The sequence below is a fragment of the Oncorhynchus tshawytscha genome, linkage group LG18 (genome assembly GCF_018296145.1).
Source record: "Oncorhynchus tshawytscha isolate Ot180627B linkage group LG18, Otsh_v2.0, whole genome shotgun sequence".
In the NCBI taxonomy this organism is placed as follows: domain Eukaryota; kingdom Metazoa; phylum Chordata; class Actinopteri; order Salmoniformes; family Salmonidae; genus Oncorhynchus; species Oncorhynchus tshawytscha.
Genome location: NC_056446.1, coordinates 33,424,954 through 33,450,588, shown reverse-complemented (window position 1 = coordinate 33,450,588; position 25,635 = coordinate 33,424,954). Strand labels below are relative to the sequence as shown.

Here is a 25,635-nt window from a genome sequence, read left to right as displayed (position 1 = left end):
AAATTCCAGAAAATTACGTTATGGCTCTAGAAGCTTTTGATAGGCTAACTGACATCATTTGAGTCAATAGGAGGTGTACCTGTGGATGTATTTCAAGGCCTACCTTCAAACTCAGTGCCTCTTTGCTTGACATCATGGGAAAATCTAACGAAATCAGCCAAGACCTCAGAAACAAAATTGTAGACTTCCACAAGTCTAGTTCATCCTTGGGAGCAATTTCCAAATGACTGAAGGTACCACGTTCATCTGTACAAACAATAGCACGCAAGTATAAACACCATGGGACCACTCAGCCATCATACCGCTCAGGAAGAAGTGTTCTGTCTTCTAGATATGAACCTACTTTGGTGCGAAAAGTGCAAATCAATCCCAGAACATCAAATGACCTTGTGAAGATGCTGGAGGAAACAGGTACACAAGTATCTATATCCACAGTAAACGAGCCCTATATCGACATAACCTGAACGGTCGCTCAGCAAGGAACAAGCCACTGCTCCAAAACAGCCATAAAAAAGCCAGACTACGGTTTGCAACTGGAAATTGGGACAAAGACTGTACTTTTTGGAGAAATGTCCTCTGGTCTGATGAAACAAAAGTTCAACTGTAAGGTCATAATGACCCTTGTGATGTTTGGAGGAAAAAGGGGGATGCTTGAAAGCTGAAGAACACCATCCCAACTGTGAAGCACGGGGGTGGCAGCATCATGTTGTGGGGGTGATTTGCTGCAGGAGGGACTGGTGCACTTCACAAAAAAGATGGCTTCATGAGGAGGAAAATTATGTGGATATATTGAAGCAACATCTCAAGACATCAGTCAGGAAGTTAAAACTTGGTTCCAAATGGACAATGACCCCAAGCATACTTCCAAAGTTGTGGCAAAATGACTTAAGGACCACAAAGTCAAGGTATTGGAGTGGCCATCACAAAGCACTGACCTCAATCCTACAGAAAATTTGTGCAGAACTGAAAAAGCGTGTGCGAGCAAGGAGGCCTAGAAACCTGACTCAGTTACACCAGCTCTGTCAGGCGGAATGGGCAAAAATTCACCCAACGTATTGTGGAAAGCTTGTGGAAGGCTACCTGAAATGTTTGACCCAAGTTAAAGAATTTAAAGGCAATGCTATCAAATACTAATTGAGTGTATGTAAACTTTTGACCCACTGGGAATGTAACGAAATAAATAATAGCTGAAATAAATAATTCTCTCCACTATTATTCTGAAATTTCACATTCTTAAAATGATCCCAACTGACCTAAAACAGGGAATTTTTACTTGGATTAAATGTCAGGAATTGTGTAAAACTGAGTTGAAATTTATTTGGCTAAGGTGTATGTAAACTTCCGACTTCAACTGTAGATAACGTTTTGTCCCCAGAGTCTGTATTCTTACAGAGAGGTCTTATATATTATGATCATACTGCCAGCAATTCATATTTTAAAATATGTATCTCACAGCAAACTATACAACAAATACTCTTCCTATTAATTTATTGTACTGCCTCAAATAATACATTGAAACCTAATGAAAACCGTCAAGAATGAATAACACACAATATGAGAAATATAAAGGTCAACATTATAGCAAATAATTGTGGATGACAATATTGCTTTGACACTTCTACCTCAGATGTATGGTAAGTAATGTTTGCATTGTGTTCATATCACATTTGACTGTAGAAAATTTGTCAGTGTTGTCGTGACAACGCATTATTCCAACTTAAAATCATAAAATGGCTTCTATATACAGATTGGCTTTAATAAATGGCACAGCAATTAAATAATTAAATACTAAACAGAACTAGTGGTTAATAAATATTTGCCATTGTGATTTACAGTAGTGCTTTACAGTTGTGCCAAGGCAATGTCTTGCAGCACCATCTAGCGTCTAACAAACCAAACTACCAGTCAACCGATTTTCACTTTGAAAATGGATATGATTGAAGTATTGACAAGAGCCAAACTTGTAAAGGAATTGTGATGTTAATTTCTGATTAACAAAGAATATCTAGTTAAACCTTTATCTTCCTCTTACAAGGGAAGAATCCTCTCCAGAGCTCAGTAAAATACACACGTCAAAAACCTTTAGATACTTGACAGTATACTATAGCCTAGTCTGTGCTTGAGAAAGTGCTCTATTCAATCAGAACCGCTTTAGTACATCAGCATTGCGGTTGTTTTGGTGGTGTCAGAGGTGGAACTGCTGTTAGAGCTGTCAAATCCACAAGTGGCTCCAGACATTATACCTAAAGCGGATATTGCCATTGGCTTCACAGAGTCACATTAACAGAACTCCCATGCTGCCTTATTCCAAGATGGAACACTGGAATGTGAGATGGAATCTACACATGAATTAGGCTGATAGAAATCCTCTTTGTATAGTTTAATTATTTTTCTATTTGAGCGTAATTATTTATATATAGGCTACACTTTCTCGCTCTGAACTTCCAAAGCGAGTGGGGACAGATGTGGATTCTTGACAATGATTGCAAGAGCAGCTACTCACCGATTTCACGGCTCCAACGCAGTTCCACCTCTGACAGCAAAAACATTCGTTATTCGTTTGTCTGCTATCACAGTTTAACACTCGATCTGATTGAATCTAGGCCTTAGCATGGAGTTTGTACTTTGAGACAATTCCATTAGTTCCATTGTACCAGGCAGACCAAATCAGTTGCTGGTCAAGTATTTAAAAGAATAGCATCTGAACATGCCATAGTGATTAAAGTACAGTATAGCGCTGTACATTATATTTGTCCACTTTACTGTAAATCATTGCCCTACAGAGTCAACAAGTTGGCGGAGAATCGTGGTCCCAGTAGTCCATCCTCAAGACTCATGTCACTACCAGGGAGAGGCTTGGAGAGCAAGTTGTTGGGAAGGGCCTCTTCCCGGAATGACCTATCCTGCCCAACCAGGCTGGGGTGATGGTGAGACAGCATGGGACAGGATAGATCCACCAAACGGGCTGGGCTACAGCTCACCATGGACGGGGTGGTGAAGCTGTCGACACTGGGACAGTACTCTTCTACATGGCGACAGGTGGGTTTGATGGCGCAGTGTTCATGGTGGTGAAAGGAGAACAGCATCTCCTCCTGAGGCTCCTGCTTTATCGCGGGAGGGGGGCTCAGGGGTTTGGCCAGGGTGGAGGTGGCTGTGGGGTACATGGTCGGGGCAGGAGGGGGCAGTGGCTGGGCCTGGGGATGGCCATCACAGCCCAGTAGACACACTGGGGCATGCGACACTAGCATGCGCTCCAGCTTCTCTCTCTCCTCCTGGAGCCTCTCAACCTGGGTCTTCAAGCAGGCCTGCTCTCTCTCCAGTTCATCAGTCTCCTTATAGGACAGACAACAGAGTTCATAGTTCATAACCATCAACATCCATCTATACTTACAAAACCGTAGGTAGGTAGAGCTACAGTATTGACTGACTGGTCATTCTCTCTGTTTGGACTCACTCCTTGCAGTTGGTCGGTCAGCTCCTTCCTGTGGTTGCGACACTTGGCAGCAGCCAGCTTGTTCCTTTCTCTCCTCAACCTTCTCCTCTCCTCTTCAGCTGGGTTCAACTGTTGATGGAAAACAGTGAGACACAGCATTCGGCTGGATATGTCATTCATTTGAATAAAAACAGTCAACTCTAACATGAGAGATACTATAGACCAGTGGTTCCCAAACCTTTTCATTCGGGGCCCCCCTTCCAGCATCTATTTCTATAGGCACAAGCACTGTTCATGACACAAACTGTTCACACTCCTTGTTGGTGGAGAGAATTTTGCTGGTTGTAAGCTTATTTCCTGCAAATCTACACATTTTGCCATGCCTAATGTGTATGCATGTGATATTTCAGTGAAAAAAAATGTACAACAATATATATGGGTTAAAAACCTAAATAAAAAAACATTAGCTGACATGCGCTAGTTGATCTGGTCATTTCTGACAAATGGCTTACTAAAGTTCACAATGACTGACATGACAAGAGGAACTGATGATGCACTACCCAATTTAGAAATTGCACCATGTACATTCTAATATTATAACGTCCAAAAAAAGTTTAAAGCTGTACTGAGTTGGGAACCACTGCTATAGGCTACTTACAGAAATAAAATATATTGCAGTATGAATACATTGATATTTTGATCTACTGTGAAAAACTGTATATTGCAATAACAGTATTTTATCATTATTTTATCCACAATATTAACAACATATCCATATCCCTTAGTCAAAGCCTCTCGGTCTTCCTGTACAGTGTCTTTGCTTACTGTTACCTGATCACTACGCCTGCTCCTTCCATGCGTGTTGCCCACTGTCCGTATTACCCCGAGCCTTGTGTGGCTCCCAGGCCCCAAGCTACTGCTGATGTCCAGGGGCTGGTAGGGGTGAGAGGGTAGGCAGTGGCCAGGCTTGGAGGCTAGAATGGCTGGCTGGATCATCCACTGCAGCTCCTGACTGGATGTGATGGCATTGATGGTGGGGACGAAGGAACTGCTGGGTAGCTGCATTTTGACAGGATACTGGCGAGGGAGAGAAAAATAACAATTGAAACACAGTAGGCTACATGAGCTTTTGCATTATAAAGTGGTAGGCTATGGCTGCTTCAGTCTTAGCTTGTTTCCAAGTAGTACTACTCAATAATAAAATTGTTGCCTCAGCCTATTTACCTTGCCTACACTTCATTTCCATTTTATCATAATTAACCAACCAATCAATATAGCCTATATATGGTATTTTTTTCACAAAGTAGGCTATTTGAAGCAAACGTGTCATTTTAATTTATGTAGAATAGGCATACGAATACCTGTTGGGATTTTGAGGATGCCCAACTATTGATGGCGTCGGAGGAGAGCTCGAGCTGACTCCTTTTCCCGCCACGGAGAGTGGTCTCGTGGTCCGCGGAGTGGTTCAGATGCATGGTCCGTGTGTTCCGCGAGCCAACAAACACTCGGAATGCAATGGACAAAACTCTAATTATTTAGTCGCCGTTTACTAGTACCAATTAAATAGTTAATTTGTCAATAGAAAGACTATATTTTATGAAGTGATGCTGTTGAAATCTATCGTTCTGCTTGGACGAGCACGTCATCATCCAGGCGCACGGGGAGACGGAGGTAGCTGCGACTGTGAAGACTGAAACTTATTTATAGCCAAATGGGATAAATTCTAGATCCGGTACCTCGGTGATAATACAATGTCTGAAAAACTCTTTAACACATCATGGAAATTGCAAATATGGTCAACTGATTCCATGTATGCCATGTGGTGATTTTAAAAAGGTCTTGCTGACGCAGGCATCCAAAAAAAGGACAATTGCCGTCAGAGCTGAAGTGTGTGGGTAGCTACCACGGTTTAATTGACGTCACATACAAGAGTGTTTCCGTCCAGCGCTGCAGAGATGAGAGCTGTAGGCTTAGCTTCTTCGGGCTTCAGATAAAACAACATGTCGCTCAGGAAACAGGAAACCGCGAATGAATTGTGAAATCAGAGTAAAAGATCTGGACAGAAGCAAGTGGATGTAAGCAGAGGTTGGATGTGGTTGTTGCCATATAAACTGCTGTATTTAAGCACACATTTTATTTCTTCTCTCTAGGACTTTTTCAGCTGGACCTCAAGGCAGTCTTCTTTTATATGTCCGTCTCCCTCATTATGTAAAGTGGATGAGCTTTAATTTACAGCAGTCTTTTGTTCTCTCCCTTCGGCATTTAGCCTCCCCTCACAACAGACTGAGATTGTCTGCATTGTGTTGTCCAGAGGAACAGTAGATAAGAAACTTAATTAAATATTGATTGATAGAAGAGTGTTGAAAAAAAATGGAATATAAAAACTATGTAAAAATTGAAGTCAGAATTTCTCTGTAAAGGAGAAAAGTGATTCCCCCTGTGTGTGTGTGTGTGTGTGTGTGTGTGTGTGTGTGTTTAGCCTTTCTCTTTCTGACCACAATTACACCTATTGGGATGGTGTGTGTATGCATTCATTCTGAGCTCACCAGACCCTCTGCTCAACTCTGGGCTTTATGTGTGATTAACATGCTCCTCTTTTCAGAGCGGACAATGGCAGGGCACAGGGTATATCCGTGGAGGGTCTTAAACCCTGGCTGCTGTTCCTGTAAGTATTTAAGGAGAACATGGTGTTCCCAGAGTCTTGTCCACAGCACACCGTGTCTCACATTATTAATAGGCCACAACATATGTTTTCATCAGTGGAGACCTAAATCCCTCGCTGCCAACTTGGCATCTGCATTTATACAATGCATTTGGAAAGTATTCAGACCCCTAGACGTTTTCCATATTTTGTTACATTACAGCCTTATTCTAAAATTGATTCAAATGTTTTTTTTTTGTCCTCATCAATCTCCACATGATGAGAGAAAAAACAGCGATTTTTTTTTAATTTTGGAAAATGTATTAAAAATAAAAAACTGAAATGATACTGAGTGGCTTCTGTCTGGCCACTCTACCATAAAGGCCTGATTGGTGAAGTACTGCAGAGATGGTTGTCCTTCTGGAAGATCCTCCCATCTCCACAAAGGAACGCTGGAGCTCTGTCAGTGACAATTGGGTTCTTGTTCACGTCCCTGAACAAGGCCCTTCTCCCCCGAGTGCTCATCTTGGCCGGGCGGACGGCTCTATGAAGTCCTTGGTGGTTATAAACTTCTTCCATTTCAGAATGATGGAGGTCACTGTGTTCTTGGGGATCTTCAATGATGCAAACATTTTTTGGTATCATTCCCCAGATCTGTGCCTCAACACAATCCTGTCTCGGAGCTCTACAGACAATTGCTTTGACCTCATGGATTGGATTTTGCTCTGACATGCACTGTCAACTGTGGGACCTTATATAGACAGGTGTGTGCCTTTCCAAATCATGTCCAATCAATTGAATTTACCACAGATGGACTCCAATCAAGTTGTAGAAACATCTCAAGGATGATTAATGAAAACAGGATGCACCTGAACTCAATTTCGTGTTATAGCAAAGGGTCTGAATACTTATGTAAATAAGGTATTTCTGTTTTTTATTTTTAATACATTTGCAAAAATGTCTAAAAGCCTGGGGTATTGTGTGTAGATTGATGAGGAAAAAATGTATTTAATACATTTTAGAATAAGGCTGTAACGTAACAACATGTGGAAAATGTCAAGGGGTCTGAATACTTTCCGAATGGACTGTATACATAGTTGAACTGTGAGAGATAGGCATAGCTGAACCCACATCATGTGCATACAGTGTGAGGTAACTGAGGTAGGTTACATATCTTGTATTGATGCATCTTACATCTGCTGTTGTTACATAAATGCAATCTTGACTGTGTCTAATAGTGTTTGTAGTAAAACTTGTGTGAAGACTGGGTTTTTTGCTTTGAAAAGGGAATGTGATAATTGCTTTTTAGATTGAAGTGCATTTTACTACAGTTCTGTTATTGTTGGCAATTCATTCCACTTCGGCTGTTTTCCATAACCATCTTGTCAATTCTTTTATTTTTTCTCAGAGGAAAGCAGACATATATTCAGTGTTTCCCAGAAGGTGGAATTAAACCACTTTGACTCTCATCAGCTACAAGTTCGAAGCCTGCACCCCAGACCACTGAAACTCATCCGGGTAGAATTAAGAGAGCATCTGGCTCTTATATTCAGCATCAATTTGACATATGTTTTTACATTATGTAGTTAAATTATTTTATTTACAACTATTTGGTGATTAGGAAAGCACATTTAAATTCCATATGCGTATTCACAGCAGGAAAAAAAGGTGTAGGGTTGTAGAGAATCAAAGGACCATGAATATAATATAATAAGAAACCTTAGGTACTGGCTTAAGAAACCTTAGGTACTGGCTCAACCACTACAGAATGTCCGGTCAGAACAAGGATGAGGCAGATGTCCAAGTTAAGGGGAGTTTAATGGAAGATGTCCACACTCACACATCACACACACACATTTGACCACTCATGGTTCAGATATCTGAGAATCATGTCCAGTAATAACTGACATTAACTATGTGGTCGTTTAGATGCATGCACAATTAAACATCAGACATACAGGGATTCAGTCCACGAGAGGAAAAGTTCAGCAGTAGGGAAAACTGTGGAAGTGCTCATTAGGATTGGGAAAGCACGTTTCTGACCACACAGCATGTTGGGGTCATAGACCAACTGAAACTGAAGTCCCGGGAATCAAGGCTGCTGATAGGCTGAATGAGATGTAGTGCTAAGTATTTGGTGTGACCTTGACCAATAAGACACTAACAAAAGTGGGGTCCTCTGAATAGGAGACTAACCTGCTCGACTAGAACAAGCATAAAGGATGGCTAGAATCAACTGACTGAAGCTGGACCCATTAACAGGTAAGATGTTTGTTTTCAATCAAAACTAACATTTGGAGTTGGGAATGTAGCACTGCAAAGCATCCTGGGACATAATCAAATTATTATATCCATGAGATTTAAACTTGAATTCCCCTTAACAAATATTTCAGTTGCCCTTTATACAGTCCATTCGCAAAGTATTCAGACCCCTTGACTTTTCCCCCTTGACATTCTGTTACATTACAGCCTTATTCTAAAATTGATTAACACTCCTCATCCAACCTGACAGAGCTTGAGAGGATCTGTAGAGAAGAATGGAAGAAACTCCCCAAATAGAGGTGTGCCAAGCTTGTAGCATCATACCCAAGAAGACTCGAGACTGTAACTGTTGGTAAAGGTGCTTCAACAAAGTACTGAGTAAAAGGACTGAATGCTTATGTAAATGTGATATTTCAGTTTTTATTTGCAATACATTTCCTAAAATGAAAAATGTACTGTTTTTGCTTTCTCATTGTATACTATTGTGTGGAGATTGATGAGGAAAAAAACAATTACATTTTAGAATAAGGTTGTAACGTAACAAAATGTGGAAAAAGTCAAGGGTTCTGAATACTTTCCGAATGCACTGTATATCCCTGGCCTATTACATCGTTTATGCAGTAGCATACAATACATTATGCCTATTTTTTGACTTAACATTTTTGTGCTGTGCTCACTTGAACAGGAAGGTGGCGCGGCGGTCCTTCTTGTGGGCAAACTTTGTCATCAAATTCTGTCATTCTCTGGATTTATGGTGCTGTCCCAGACAACTTGGAACTTGGGAAAAAACGAGGTTGAATCATAATGTCAGTCATCTTCAGGTCAGAAAGTCTGAGCTCTAGAAGGAGGCCCGAGTTCCCGACTTGAAATTCCAAGTTGGATTACCGTTCAAAACATATTTTCCCAGTCGGAGCTCAGTTCCCAGTTGTCTTGAACACACCGAAGTCAGAGATTTCCCAGTTCTGAGTTTCCAGTTGTTTTGAATGTGGCAGAAGTCATGCTAGATTGATAGAATTGCCAATGTATTCAACCTTTCTTGCCCATGATGTTGCGTGTGAATATTTATCCTTTTACAGTTGGAAAAGAGACCATTTCAGACAGATGGTTTAAATCCTTAACCCTTGTGTTGTGTTCATGTTTTTGTTATTCACCCAATGTCTGATGGACCCACAACATTATTGGGTTTTTAAAACAATACAGTCATAACAATTTACATAAAAATACTTCATACTTAGATGTTTACTGATATCAATTACAAGCAATATAGACAACATACATGGTTAATATTTGCCATTTACCTCTGCTAGATCACATTTATCAATAAAAGCGCGATTTGTTGTTTTGGGGATAAGAGACATGTTTGTCTTGAACAAATATAAATTTAACAAGGTTTTCATCTCTATTGATGTTTATTGCTTTGAATGAACAAATTGGAAGGACACATTTTACCTACAGTATTTTATGGAAATGATAAATGAGCTCCATTGAACACAAATTAAGGCCGGTCTACACACCACATGAGGGATATAGTTTTACAGTGTGTGTGTTGCAAATGTATTTCTTGCACTTGATTCATGTGTACTATGTCTTCCTGTTCTTCTTGGGTCCACACACATCACAGAGCTTGTTCTTGTTGCTACCGGCTGCAGTCTAGAATGACAAAAACATTTAGTTTGGGAATTTTACTAACAATTCACTCACATATATAGTTACAGCAGGCCAAGGTAGGAGAGTCAGACACACCCACGTGCATCAACATCACTCACACTTACTTCCAATATTGGAGTTGTTGGTTCTGTGGGTCGGGCGGATGGGCCACCAGCATCCTCCTCCTGAATCTTCCTCATGATGGCTGCAGAAGCTGGGGTCCTTGAGATATGTTGATTTGAGGTCTTACCAATGACTTGCCCAGCTCCTCGAGAAAGATCTGTCTCCTCTGGAGCTTCCCTCTTTCCAATCTAGGTTCAACGCTATCCAGATTTCAAACGCGTTGCCCTCAGCTATGGTTAGACTGTTGTTCATGTTTTGCTGTGTTCTAGTGCACTATGGAATATATAGCTTTCTTATTCTTGACACCTCTCCCAGTCATATTTAAGGTTAGAACTACCTTTTAGTGTTCTGATACTTCTAGTTTGGAGTTGTATTTTTATGATAACATTGCTACAGTATTTCACCTTTTAATGTGTATAGTATTGCTTACTGGGTGTGTCCAATCAATTGTGTAACCACCCCTTCTTCCAATTAGGGCTAATTGAAAAGCTGTTAAAAAGAGGACCTTGTATTCCTTTTTTTGTACTCCCTGACGAAGACCATGCAGCCAAAACGCGTCGGTTTAAAAAAATACAAATAGAAAAACTTTGTTCCTATTGAACATGCCATACTAATAAAGGCATTTTATACAATTATATGAAGAGTGCCTTGGTCCTCCTTTCAACAGCTGAGGTCGGAGCTCTGGCTTGTTTTTTGTACTGTTCCCACCATCATCAGCTTCCTCTTGAGGAGCTCCTGTCACAGCCTGTGTGAAGTAAAAAGGTTATTGCATGTGATGTTGTGGCCACGGAGTCCCTGTGTCACATCCAGGACAACCCGCATCCCTTGGTTCTTCTCAGGGGCTCCTGCATCTGGCTTCCCTGTATACACTTGCAAGTTCCAGACATATGATGAAGCAGCATCACAGGCAGTCCAGATCTTGATACTATATTTTGCAGGTTTTCCAGAGACAATGTTGCATTGAAGAGTTCTCTGCCAGTTTCTGCATCCCACAGGAATTCTGTGGATTCCCCATTGGATATGAAAACACCAGCAAGAATAATAACCCCAAGAATAATAACCCCAAAGTATGCATGTAAATGAGTTTGGTCCATCTCCTTCCATCTCTCTTCAAAAACACACTTCCCTCCAAATTAGTGCAGTCCAGAATTTTTTTCTGGAAGATGTCTGGGGTTTGAAATGAAGACTTCATGACCCGCACATGAGTCGGCCCTGGTTACATCCTTATTACATTGGCAGCCATGTGGGGTGGCTAATTTCTTGGGAAAGAAGACCATTCAATTTTTTGACATCCATATTTCTCCTCCTGCAAGCTGCTGATGAGCTGGTTGCTGATGGGCTGGGCCTTGGGGCTGGCTGAGGGTCAATCTCATCCTCTTCTTCAAACTCACTGTCAGACTCTGAATTGACATGTTCTTCCTATTTGGAAAATTCTTCATCTTCCAAAGTGGAAGATGCTCTTTCCACACCAGCTTCTCTCTCTGCAAAAAAGTTTCTAAGGCCCTCTGAACAGAGATTATTTTGCCATACTGAGTGATTGTGGTAAGGAGCTACACATGCAACGTTATTTATTTGTTGTGTCCCTCCCCCAATATGCACCTGGCTGGGGTAGTGTGGAAAAATATTGAATATTTTACTATGTATCGAAACTAATGTATCGAAATAATGTCTTGTAATAACTTTGTGCAGGTTCCTGCAGACGTTGTGTAGTTTCACACACTACAAAAGGTAAAGAGTGTGAGAAAAGCGGGAGACAGACAGGTTCTTGGTGCTATGTTGAAACAGCAGGCCCGGTGAGAAGGAAGACAGAGTGAAGGCACACAGCAAACCTTTTTGTTTCATTTTTACTTGTTTTCCCCTATACAGACACTTTTCCACACTTTTATTACCCTTGGGTCCAGTGGAACCGAACAACACAAATGTAATATACAGTTGAAGTCGGAAGTTTACATACACTTAGTTTGGAGTCATTAAAACTTGTTTTTCAACCAATCCACACATTCCTTGTTAACAAGGAAGTTTTGGCAAGTCGGTTAGGACATCTACTTTGTGCATGACACAAGTCATTTTTCCAATATTTTTTTACAGACAGATTATTTCACATATATTTCACTGCATCACAATTCCAGTGGGAGAAGTTTGCATACACTAAGTTGACTGTGCCTTTAAACAGCTTGGACAATATCAGAAAATTATGTTATGGCTTTAGAAGCTTCTGATATGCTAATTGACATCATTTGAGTCAATTGGAGGTGTACCTGTGGATGTATTTCAAGGCCTACCTTCAAACTCAGTGCCTCTTTGCCTGACATCATGGGAAAATCAAAAGAAATCAGCCAAGACCTCAGAAAACAAATTATCGACCTCCACAAGCCTTGTTAATCCTTGGGAACAATTTCCAAACGCCTGAAGGTACCACATTCATCTGTACAAACAATAGTACTCAAGTATAAACACCATGGGACCACACAGCCATCATACCGCTCAGGCAGAGATGCGTTCTGTCTCCTAGAGATTAACATACTTTGGTGTGAAAAGTGCAAATCAATTCCAGAACAACAGCAAATGACCTTGTGAAGATGCTGGAGGAAACAGGTACAAAAGTATCTATATCCACAGTAAAACAAGTTCTATATTGACATAACCTGAAAGGCCGCTCAACAAAGAAGAAACCACTGCTCCAAAACCACCATTAAAAAAAGCCAGACTATGGTATGCAACTGCACATTGGGACAAAGTTCGTACCTTTTGGAGAAATGTCCGTTGGTCTGATGAAACAAAAATAGAACTGTTTGGGCATAATGACCATTGTTATGTTTGGAGGAAAAAGGGGGAGGCTTGCAAGCCGAAGAACACCATCCCAACCATGAAGCACAGGGGTGGCAGCATCATGTTGTGGGGGTGCTTTGCTGCTGAAGGGACTGGTGCACTTCACAAAATAGATGGCTTCATGGGGAGGAAAATTATGTGGATATATTGAAGCAACATCTCAAGACATCAGTCAAGTTAAAACTTGGTTGCAAATGGGTCTTCCAAATGGACAATGACCCCAAGCATACTTCCAAAGTTGTGGCAAAATGGCTTAAGGATAACAAGGTCAAGGTATTCTAGTGGCCATCACAAAGTCCTGACCTCAATCCTGTAGAACATTTGTGGGCAGAACTGAAAAAGCGTGTGCGAGCAAGGAGGCCTACAAGTCTGACTCAGTTACACCAGCTCTGTCAGGAGTAATGGGCCAAAATTCACCCAATTTATTGTGGGAAGCTTGTGGAAGGCTATCTGAAACGTTTGACCCAAGTTAAACCATTTAAAGGCAATGCTAACAAATACTAATTGAGTGTATGTAAACTTCTGAACAATTGGGAATGTGATGAAATAAATAAATGCTGAAATAAATCATTCTCTCCACTATTATTCTGACATTTCACATTCTTAAAAATAAAGTGGTGATCCTAACTGACCTAAAACAGAGATTATTTACTAGGATTAAATGTCAGGAATTGTTAAAAACTGAGTTTAAATGCATTTGGCAAAGCTGTATGTAAACTTCTGACTTCAACTGTATATAAGTATCACTCTCCACTTTCTGGAGGACTGAGTATGATAGCTAAGGAGATGGAGAAAACACCTGTGTCTGGATTTTGGCACACTAGCTAAGGTTACGTGTATGATCTTATTATTAGTATCTTAGAGTTCTTATGGGGCCTTTTTCGAACGTTTGCTAAAAAACCTGTATGCTACCCAGCCAGCATAGATGTTATCTGCATATGAGAGTTTTTAACCTGGTTGGTTACCTACCTGCAGATACAGACAGGGTGATAACATCACGAGTTAGGATTATGGCTCATTGTTTACCTAGCTACATGTCGTAACAAAATACTCCACTATACAAGTAACCATTTCGGGTGCGTTTGTTAATTCAGTCACACCATCTACTCCAATTTCAGAGCACTCTCTTCTGAGTGTGTTAGAGCGCAGAATATCTGATTAATTTCCGAACGTTCATCACCTGCTGAATATGGCCGGTGTCAGTAAACGCCAGCCAAAAAGCATGATTAAATTGTTGCACAGTTACAGTCACCAATGCTCTGGATAACATGAAAACATCCTATCCAGCTCTGCTAGATCGAGTAAAATGGCCAGAGTGAGTTGTTCTCTCATTTGTGTCTGAAAGTAGCTAGCAAGCTAACCTTGTTAGCTAGTTAGCTTGGGTGCTTGACTGCCATTGTGAGGTCTGAATGCTCGGATCAACCCTACTCATCGGCCAGAGCATCCAATGTGCGCTCTGAATGCTCCGAGGTCAAAACGCTCTGAATTTTTGAAAGAACAATCTGACAGCACAGTTGCAGTCACCAACAAGTTGCAGTCACAAAAGCTCTTGATAACATAAAAACAGCCTAACCAGCTCTGCTAGAGCGTGTAATGTTCAGTGAACTGTTCTCTCATTTGTGTATGGAACTAGCTAGCAAGTTAGCCAGTTAGCTTGTGTGCTTGACTGCTGTTGTTTAGTACGGAATGCTCGAATCAACCGTTAAAGAGATGGGTCGGGCTAAAGCATCTAGGATGCAGAATGGGTATAGACAAAGAAGAGCTCTCCAGTTGGTACTAAAACATTCAAAGACCATTTTCTCAAAAGCGAGGTTACAAGTTCATCAACTTTCAAAGCAGAATTACTTTCCCATTGTTCATTAAATGCAATGTATGATATACCATATTGTAGCATGTTGCTGCATAAGACCGAATCGAGCCAGTTGGTCACCCCTGAATAATCTGTATAATTGGCTCTTTTTTGGGATAGAATATGTAACGATCTGAAAGGAACCTTCAGATTCATTTCCAACTTAACGTTAGCGAAGACTAGTTGAACATGCATACATGTGAAAAGGCACAGAACTTACATTTCGAGAAATATAAATAAATATGGTATAACCCTCAACCTTTACATAGTGACCAGACCATTCAAATGTACCTAGGTAGGTAGGCAAACAGTATATAGCTACAGCCATGTCTAACAAGCATGCTTAGGCAAATATTTATTTTCATAGTAAAACCAGCTCATCAGTTTTAAAGATTTTAGTGGGGCAAAAAAAATATTTAGTCAACCAGCAATTGTGCAAGTTCTCCCACTTAAAAAGATGAGAGAGGCTTGTAATTTTCATCATAGGTACACTTCAACTATGACAGACAAAATGAGAAGAAAAAAATCCAGAAAATCACATTGTAGGATTTTTGATTAATTTATTTGCAAATTATTGTGGAAAATAAGTATTTGGTCAATAACAAAAGTTTATTTCAATACTTTGTTATATACCCTTTGTTGGCAATGACAGAGGTCAAACGTTTTCTGTAAGTCTTCACAAGGTTCACACACTGTTGCTGGTATTTTGGCCCATTCCTCCATGCAGATCTCCAGACCTAAACCCTATTGAGCATCTGTGGGGCATCCTCAAACGGAAGGTGGAGGAGTGCAAGGTCTCTAACATCCACCAGCTCCGTGATGTCGTCATGGAGGAGTGGAAGAGGACTCCAGTGGCAACCTGTGAAGCTCTGGTGACCTCCATGCCCAAGAACGCAGTGCTGGAAAATGATGGTGGCCACACAAAATATTGACACTTTGGGCCCAATTTGGACATTTTCACTTAGGGGTGTACTCACTTTTGTTGCCAGCGGTTTAGACATTAATGACTGTGTGTTGAGTTATTATGAGGGGACAGCAAAGTTACACTGTTATACAAGCTGTACACTCACTACTTTACATTGTAGCAAAGTGTCATTTCTTCAGTGTTGTCACATGAAAAGATATACTCAAATATTGACAAAAATGTGAGGGGTGTACTCACTTTTGTGATATACTGTACATAGTTAGCTAGTAAAACTATTTACAATTGTGGATGTTACACGTTTGCTAAAAAGTTACAAACATGAGGCCTGGCACATAGCTTGGCACCTGCTGACTTGTTACTAACTGGCTAGCCAACTCTAGTCATGTGCTAACGTTTGCTTGTAAACCTAGCTTTAGGTGGCTGGTTATAGTGTCATATATATTATAATGCTTGTTGTTTAGTAGCCTTGAAAGATAAAATAGATACAATCAAGATACAATAGATCTCCGATTGTAAAACCTCTTCTATTTTTAGTCATAGGTTTTTTATTTATCCCTCATTTTACCAGGTAAGTTGACTGAGAACACATTCTAATTTACAACAACAACCAGGGGAATAGTTACAGGGGATGAATGAACCAATTGTGAGCTGGGAATGATTAGGTGACCATGATGGTATGAGAGCCAGATTGGGAATTTAGCCAGAACACCAGGGTTAACATCCATACTCTTACGATAAGTCTCATTGGATATTTTAGTGACAACAGAGAGTCAGGACACCTGTTTAACATCCCATCCAATAACAGCAACCTACACAGGGTAATGTCAGGGAAATGGGATATTCCTTTAGACCAGAGGAAAGGTGGCATCCTACTGGCCCTCCAACACCACTTCCAGCAGCCTGTGGTCTCCCATCCAAGGACCGACCAGGACTGACCTTGCTTAGTTTCAGAAGCAAGCCAGTAGTGGGATATGGATACCTATAGTTGTTTAGCTAACTTAGTTAGCTAGACTAGGTACCTAAGTTATCAAACAAAATAATTTGATTTCCCCCCACTGTAACACATTTGTATGTTAGCCAGCAATACACAATATGGGATTCAGTAGATAAACTTAGCTAGCTTGCTATGTGGCTTGCAGGAAAAATAACTTATTTAGCTAGCCACCGTATCTGTCATCTACACCCTTGGGGCTGGCATCGGCTGTAGAAGCTGAGCTTCTAGCTAAATCCAACTCTTTGTTTCGATTCATCTTTGCTATATTCCGGTTGAAACATGTATGATGGAATGTCACCATGTAGCAACAAAACAAATGCTCCACTGTCAAATTCATGTTGATGAGAGGAATCACTTGAAGCGATTGTGGTCTGGTCAGTTCTTTCAGTTTTCCCAAAGGATTGTGTTGTTAATGTCCGCCGCCGTTTTAAAAAAGAAGCCCCCCCATCCTCTCCCCATCAATACACCAGAAGCCGTCATAGAGTGTATCATTCAACGAGCAAAGCCCATACTTTCGTTACTCCTGGGCAATTATGTGTGAAACACATCTTACTGACCTGGAAATGCCTCAGACAGGATAAAAATCATTCCAGATTCCTGATGGGTGAAATTCCTCTTTAAGTTGAGTTTTTTCCTCTTTTACTTTTGTTTTTGTACACCAGCTTCAAACAACTGAAAATACAATCTTTTTGGTTATTGAAAATATATTTCACAGAGGTTTAAGTGGTACAATAATTCTCTACAGTTTGTTTGTTTTGTCACATGAACTGAAATTAGGCAAACTATTAGAATGTTAGCAAACATGAAATGGCATATTGATTTCTGCATATTGCATCTTTAAAATAAGATTATGTTATAATTTAGAAAGGAAGCTTGTTATTCTCTACATTGTGTGTCTCTGTGTGTGTGTGTGTGTGTGTGTGTGTGTGTGTGTGCGTGCGTGCGTGTGTGTGTGTGTGTGTGTGTGTGTGTGTGTGTGTGTGTGTGTGTGTGTGTGTGAGTCTATATCTGTGTCAGTGTCTGTGCTCCTGTTTACATAATACATATGAAATGGAGCTGAGCTATAGATTCCTGTGTTATGTGCTCTGTGACGTCAGCAGGGGGAGTAGGAGGAATGGAAGTGTGAGTAGGAGTTGGACAAAAAGCAGACAAAAATCAGAAAGAGGAGTAGGAAAAGACTGAGGAAATGAGAGTGAATAATTGTGGGAGCCAGAGTGTTCACCTGGGCCATGTTCATTAGGCAAACATTGTGGAACATTGCAGATAGAAATGTCATGAATAGAGCGGAGGCATGTTTGTTCTACATAAGTGTTCCATAACATTTTGGGAAAATGCTGCATGAGATCTAGTGCAAACCATTATATAGTAACTGTGCTACGTTATTACAATACACCGTTTCTTCCAGTGCCTCTCAGACCAACAGTGCCTCTCGAGGGACTATATTTAGAGCCCTTATCCATTTCCTGCCTCACCATAGCATACCCTATTGTTTCATAAATCTGCCTCTGATGTAACAGCTGACTTACATCTGCAAGCTGTCTGTTGGTCGCTTGGCAACTCAGCCAGCATGCCAATAACATGGTTACTCAGCAACCGTTTGCCACATGTGGCATACTACCCCTTTCTACTTCATTGATCCAGAATATTTCACCATTAGCATATACAAAGAAGTATTCAGTAGTCATTTTAACCAAGCTATCCTTGTGTCCTACTGTTTATAGTTGCACAAAAACAAATGTAACAAATTGATGTGAGAACTTTCAGGATGACTATTTCTTTTAAAAAAAATTACAGTGCAAGATGGAGATTTTTTCAATGGAATTCAAGGTTGAATTTCATGGACATAATAGTTTGCATATTTCCTAGCATGTTTTGTAGTGCTTTATTCCTGAATCAAGTGTTAGCTGTTTGTTTTCTAGCAAAACTAAGTGTTTAAGTGATTTGGATGCACACATGCAATTTGAATATTTGTATCTATTAATGAAATAATTGTTAATAAAATAATGCTTTAATGGTAACCATTTTGTTTAACTGAGGGATGTCTCCTTTAATATCCGGAAACTGATGAAATAGTAGAAGAGGAAACTGATGCTGCAGCCGCATTGCTCATCTTCGCAGTGGGAATCCAATCGACATAAGTGTCTTGATAGAGGTCAGCTCATCCTACAGTACAAAAAAAATACAAAGCACACCTGATGTTAGAGTATCACTTCTTCAGGTCACCTATACCACCAGGGCTCATGAGTTTTTGGTTGTGTTGAATTCATTCAGGTGCTTTAGTGTCATACAGTGGGGCTAAAAAGTATTTAGTCAGTCACCAATTGTGCAAGTTCTCCCACTTAAAAAGATGAGAGAGGCCTGTAATTTTCATCATAGGTACACTTCAACTATGACAGACAAAATGAGAGAAAAAAATCCAGAAAATCACATTGTAGGATTTTTAACGAATTTATTTGCAAATTATGGTTGAAAATAAGTATTTGGTCAATAACAAAAGTTTATCTCAATACTTTGTTACATACCCTTTGTTGGCAATGACAGAGGTCAAACGTTTTCTGTAAGTCTTCACAAGGTTTTCACACACTGTTGCTGGTATTTTGGCCCATTCCTCCATGCAGATCTCAATCTAGAGAAGTGATGTTTTGGAGCTGTTGCTGGGCAACACGGACTTTCAACTCCTTCCAAAGATTTTCTATGGGGTTGAGATCTGGAGACTGGCTAGGCCACTCCAGGACCTTGAAATGCTTCTTACGAAGCCACCCCTTTGTTGCCCGGGCGGTGTGTTTGGGATCATTGTCATGCTGAAAGACCCAGCCACGTTTCATCTTCAATGCCCTTGCTGATGGTAGGCTTTGTTACTTTGATCCCAGCTCTCTGCAGGTCATTCACTAGGCTCCCCCGTGTGGTTCTGGGATTTTTGCTCACCGTTCTTGTGATCATTTTGACCCCACGGGGTGAGATCTTGCGTGGAGCCCCAGATCGAGGGAGATTATCAGTGGTCTTGTATGTCTTCCATTTCCTAATAATTGCTCCCACAGTTGATTTCTTCAAACCAAGCTGCTTACCTATTGCAGATTCAGTCTTCCCAGCCTGGTACAGGTCTACAATTTTGTTTCTGGTGTCCTTTGGCAGCTCTTTGGTCTTGGCCATAGTGGAGTTTGGAGTGTGACTGTTTGAGGTTGTGGACAGGTGTCTTTTATACTGATAACAAGTTCAAACCAGTGCCATTAATACAGGTAACGAGTGGAGGACAGAGGAGCCTCTTAAAGAAGAAGTTACAGGTCTGTGAGAGCCAGAAATCTTGATTGTTTGTAGGTGACCAAATACTTATTTTCCACCTTAATTTGCAATTAAATTCATAAAAAATCCTACAATGTGATTTTCTGGATTTTTTTTCTCATTTTGTCTGTCATAGTTGAAGTGTACCTATGATGAAAATTACAGGCCTCTCTCATCTTTTTAAGTGGGAGAACTTGCACAATTGGTGGCTGACTAAATACTTTTTTGCCCCACTGTAGAAAGATTACATCTATTGTTGGGCTGAAACAACCAATGGTTAAGACAGCAGGTTGTCCTATCCCATTGAGGCCTGTGTCCTATGCTGTCATGTCCATACATTTTCTCAACAAATGATCATTGGGTCAGTGCCACTAGAGTGTTTTTGGACAATATGTTCTCCTCCAGTCTAGATGGACGTCATATTGTACAATTTGTGTCTCACCTATTTGCTGGCCTAAATTAGATGGTTGCATTAAAGACAAGGTCGTTTTTATTGATCTGTTTGTCAGGATCAGCAGAGAAGGCCTAGGCTATTCTGTTATTTGTCGTATTAAAGAAGATTCTGCTAATGTCTCCAGGCATACAAAGTGTATTAGAATTGCCTGAAATGGAATTATTAAAGGCCACATTTTTCATGAAAAGACAAGAAAGGTCTCTGATATAGCCTATAGGCCTATGTCACTATGCACTCAGCCATGCACAGTGATTAGATTGAGTTACTACATTTTGACTATCCACTCTACTCATCACTTTAGGAGTAGTAGGCTTACATTAGTCTGCAAATGCGATGAAAGATGCCTGCAATGCTATATTATTTTTAGGAAAATAACTATGAGAGAGACGCATGCTGGATAGACTACTAGCTAATGTTGGCAACTTAGTCTTGTTAACACCTGGTTACCATAACAACTAAACTAAACTGGAAATCAGACTAACCAGTGATGAAAAGATCGGTACTGACAGCTGTCTGGGTTCAGATTTCGACGGGCAAAAAGGTTTCTTCGTTTTTCTGGCAGTTCTTGAGTCTTATCTCCTTGGTGTCTGTCAAAATATATTTTTCCCGTTGTCTTTCCTGCCTGGCTAGAGCAGCCAAATTACAGCACATAAATTGACCATGGTGATGAACCAAGTAGTTTTAGGGACTGTTATCATGTAGCTTGGGGTAGCTGTTATGTAGGAAGAATTGATGCAGTGTTCTTCCAACATGGCCATTGTTCTTCACTTGGCAACTCTCTACATCAGCACAGTAGAATTCAATGGCTGTAGTTCAGTCCTAAATGTTCTATGTTTGAGGCTGAGCTGCTTTTGAAAGCAAAAGTCAAATTGAAAACATTATTGGCATTGTTGGATTCGATTTTCATAATAGTAAGCTAGGACGGATGGTTTGGTTCGCTAAACTAGCAAGTCTGCTTATTTGGTTACCAAGGCAACTACTGTAGTAAACTTGCTAGAACTTCAGTGGATGTTGAACACATTTATACCTGCAAATGTGTTACATTATAGCCATGGTATAAAACACAGGAGGTTGTTGGCACCTTAATTGGGGAGAACGGGATTGTTCGAATGACTGGAGCAGAATTGGTGGTATGGTATCAAATACATCAAACACATGATTTCCAGGTGTCTGAGAACAGTCCATTCGCTCCGTTCCGGCCATTATTATGAGCCGTTCTCCCTTAGCAGCCTCCTGTGGTGTAAAAGGGAAAATCAACTCGGGGCTCTATGCGTTCTCTATGGGAAATAATGCAATTCCGTGGAAGGTTAGTGGTTCAACTCCGCTAGCGTGTGTGAAACACACCTTCCACATTGTTCATTATTTTCCATAGAATGTATAACCCCTCGTTGATTATCCCTTACATTTCTGCATAACAACACGCTGTAACCCACAAGCCTTCATGGTTTCTTGAGATATGTGTAGGCTGTGGGCTTTGCCCCAGTCACTCCTTAGCCACACCCATAGTCACTTCCTGGTTTGAGTGGGTGTGTCGGGAAGGGGGAATCCATGTTGTGGAGGCCAGGGGTGTATTTATTATGTCTGGAAACGGAAACCGTTTACCGTTTAAGAACCGAGCGGACACAAAACGCTTGAATACTAAACTGTTTATAGCTTAAAAGTAATTTTCTCACTATATACTGTACAAGTGAGCTCATCTATCGTTCTCAAAGAATTGTTTAAGGGATGTTGAATTGATTTTCAAGTGAAGCTTCCTCTGTAGGGTGTTGCATCTAACGAACAACGTTTAGAAGGCAATTTCTGAGTTCTAAGCCCTTACTTGAATTTATTATGTGAGTTGAGTCTCTATAATAATAAATAAAATGTTTTACAGTTTTCTTCTGTGGTCTTCTTTCCTTAGAATTATTACACAGACTAACAATGTAGCAGGTAAGTTCAAGCCTTATTTCATTTCTTTGCGGCTAAATTATTTAGATTTTTGGATTTCCTACTGAATTATAGGACAAATACATTGTTGCTAAACTAAAATTGCATTTTATTTTTAATTCCGTCTGCGCTTATTAATTGGAAGTTGATGTGTTGGAATTGTGCTTTGATTCTGTATGCCAGCTGATTCATTTGTGAATGGACATTAATTACATGACATTCGTAGACTCTCTTTTGGTCTGTTAGCGGCGTTGGTTTTTAATACGCATTCTATAAGATATTATGGAAATGCATTTATTGTCAATGCTCTGATATACAGCTGGTTTTCAGGGTTATAGATGTGGGAGTCAAGAGACACTTCCATACCAGCCTGTAGCAGTGATGTTGCAATGTAACATACAGTTTGACCAGCAGGTGGCAATGTACACATACTGCTTGTTGCTCAGCAGCCAGCTAAATCCTGTTCTCACATTAAGCCTGTCTGGAGTCGCTGTCAGCAATGAAACAGAATTTTATTTGTGTTGTACTGCCAAAGACAAAATACTTAATTGGCCATTTTATGATTTGATTTAATGTCTTACATATTAATGAATTGGCGGGAGTAATTAATGGTACTGTAACTGATGAACACACACATTTACATTTTAGTCATTTATGCAGAGCGACTTACAGTTTGTACATTCATCTTAAGATAGCTAGGTGGGACAACCACATGTCACAGTCATAGTAAGTACATTTTTCCTCAGTAAAGTAGCTATCAGCAAAATCCCCCCCACAAAAAAAGTGTACACACAGACACAGCTACACACCAAGACAACATTGATTAGTGTTTTCTTTTGTGGATTGAGAGTGCTGTATCAAACAGGTGAGACTCTGGAATTTTCCATTCGGGGAAAATACAAGTTACAAGTTTTATTTGCTGACAAATGGCAGTCGTTCAACACTCTCAGTAGAGGGCTGTTTGAAACTGGGTGCCCGTCCATAGAACATCAACGAAATGGAGACACAGAATGCATAGGGGGAGTTATTATAACATTTGATTTCCCAAACCTGTAAAACTGTACCTGTACACAGCCAATCTGTAAATAGCACACCCGACTACCTCATCCCCATATTATTACTTACCCTCTTGCTCTTTTGCACCCCAGTATCTCTACTTGCACATCATCATCTGCACATCTATCACTCCAGTATTAATGCTAAATTGTACTTATTTTCGCCTATATGTCCTATTTATTGCCTACCTCCCTACTCTTCTACATTTGCACACACTGTACATAGATCTTTCTATTTTTATTTTATTTTGTGTTATTGACTTTATGTCTGTTTATGTGCAACTCTGTGTCGTTGATTTTGTCGCACTGCTTTGCTTTATCTTGGCCAGGTCGCAGTTGTAAATGAGAACTTGTTCTCAACTGGCCTACCTGGTTATATAAAGGTGAAATCAAATAAAAATAAAAAACAGCTGCTGTATACCACCAGGCTGTTCAATTTCCGCCCTGGAGGGTGGCGCTGCTGGTTTGATTATATCTCTTTTACCAGGAACTGACTAAGACCTGGGACTCTCTGGCCAATCAATGACATTACAATAACTGATTAATTACCTACCAGGTATTACATAAATACAGTACGTATTTGGCCCTCAAGGGCCTGAAATTACATAAAAGCCCTGCTCTACTGTATAGTGTAAGTGTCTGATCAATCATAGGTCTATCAGCTGAGCCCCGAGAGGCAGTGAGAGCCTGCTGTCAAATGATCAGCTCCTACAGCTTCTGTTGTAACCAATGGCTGGGAACCTGGGGTATCAGCCCTGTGTTGATGAGAACAACACAGCTAAACAGCAGGCACTCAGGCATACTGCACTGGAGACTAACACAAACAGATGTGTTCTCTGCAGGAGAGCCATTCACACGCACGCATACGCTAAATGCCCCTCATAGAAAACCTTCCAGACCTCATCAGGTCTTGGTGGTCAAGCGCTATGGGCTTCTACGCCCTCTGGTGGCCGGAGAGGCCACCAAGTCCGGGCACGTCGAGGCATATGTCGCAGTCAGTGACCCAATGATTCTTTACGTTTCAGAGTGGGAGAGAGACACAGAGTAGATGTCCCTATCTCTCAGACAGGCAGGGGAGTTAAGGCAGCAGTGATATGAGTAGTGCAGCTGCAGTTCTGCTTCAGCCACCACAGGTCATGGCAATGCTTTGATATAGCAGATGTGTGGTCCATCTAGGGGCTCTCAAGACTTCTGGTCATATTAACCAGTGTCCTTCTCAATCAGCTGGTTTGATATGGATGGCTGCAACTCCATTTGATGGATAGATCCCAACTAACTTGCGCCAACATACTAAAGGTACAAATGTGGATCTTAATTTGACCACTCTGCAATGCAGGACATTTAAAATGTGTAGTGTATTTGAGGTTTAAAAAGGCTTCTGACGTTTGTAATTTCCACTTTGACATGTCAGACTTTATTTCCCCGTATGAAAGATGTATCAACCCCTACAAAAATGTCCATTAATTATAATCCACATTTCCTGTTGCTGCAGGATTATTTTCCTGCGGCAGCAAACTGGCTCAAATTAAGATCCTACATATGTAGATGAGAGGATGGTTCAAATGTACCAAAAAAACAAGCAAGCCGTCTCCTGCTTCACGGACTGCACCAAACAAGCCGTCTTCTGCTTCACAGACAGCACCAAACAAGCTGTCTTCTGCTTCACAGACAGCACCAAACAAGCCGTCTTCTGCTTCACGGACAGCACCAAACAAGCCGTCTTCTGCTTCACAGACAGCACCAAACAAGCCGTCTTCTGCTTCACAGACAGCACCAAACCAGCTGCCTCCTCTTTCATGGACAGCACCAAACAAGACGACTCCTGCTTCACGGACAGCACCAAATGAGACGACTCCTGCTGCACGGACAGAACCAAATAAGCCTCCTTCTGCTTCATTGACAGCATCAAACACACAGCCTCCTGCTTCATGAACAGCACACCACCTTGGATAAAATATAATTAGATGGAATCAGATGATAAGACTGATACAGCAAACTACAGAGAAGTTCTCTGTGGTAGCCAACTTTTCTTAAGGAAAATCCTTTTTATTAACAGAAAAGGACCTTGGTAATGGATTACTTCCCAAAGGTGATAGAAAGCCAGACTTCATGAGTCCTTGTTCCCAGGGAAATGGACACGTTTTTGAAATGCAGGCTCTTTAATGAGGAGTGATTTGAACGTCAGCAGATACCACTGAGGGGCCTAAACAATGACACA

The 25,635-nt window shown here is 40.7% G+C and overlaps 1 protein-coding gene across 1 annotated transcript; it reads right to left on the bottom strand.

Moving 5' to 3' along the window:
- Window positions 1–1,471: 1,471 nt before the first annotated feature.
- On the bottom strand, window positions 1,472–5,342 carry LOC112217907 (fos-related antigen 2). Its single transcript, XM_024378514.2, has 4 exons — window positions 4,795–5,342; window positions 4,265–4,510; window positions 3,455–3,562; window positions 1,472–3,332 (listed from the first exon to the last, which is right to left on the bottom strand). Exons 1-4 carry the CDS (start codon window positions 4,906–4,908, stop codon window positions 2,778–2,780), a joined length of 1,023 nt encoding a protein of 340 aa, XP_024234282.1. The 5' UTR covers window positions 4,909–5,342; the 3' UTR covers window positions 1,472–2,777.
- Window positions 5,343–25,635: the final 20,293 nt, after the last annotated feature.

Coding starts and splice junctions, on each gene's coding strand:
- LOC112217907 (XM_024378514.2), bottom strand. CDS start 4,908: ATGCATCTGAACCACTCCGCGGACCACGAGACCACTCTCCGTGGCGGG. Junction 4,511..4,794: donor CATCCTCAAAATCCCAACAG/GTATTCGTATGC, acceptor CTCCCTCGCCAG/TATCCTGTCAAAATGCAGCT. Junction 3,333..3,454: donor TGACCGACCAACTGCAAGGA/GTGAGTCCAAAC, acceptor CTGTCCTATAAG/GAGACTGATGAACTGGAGAG.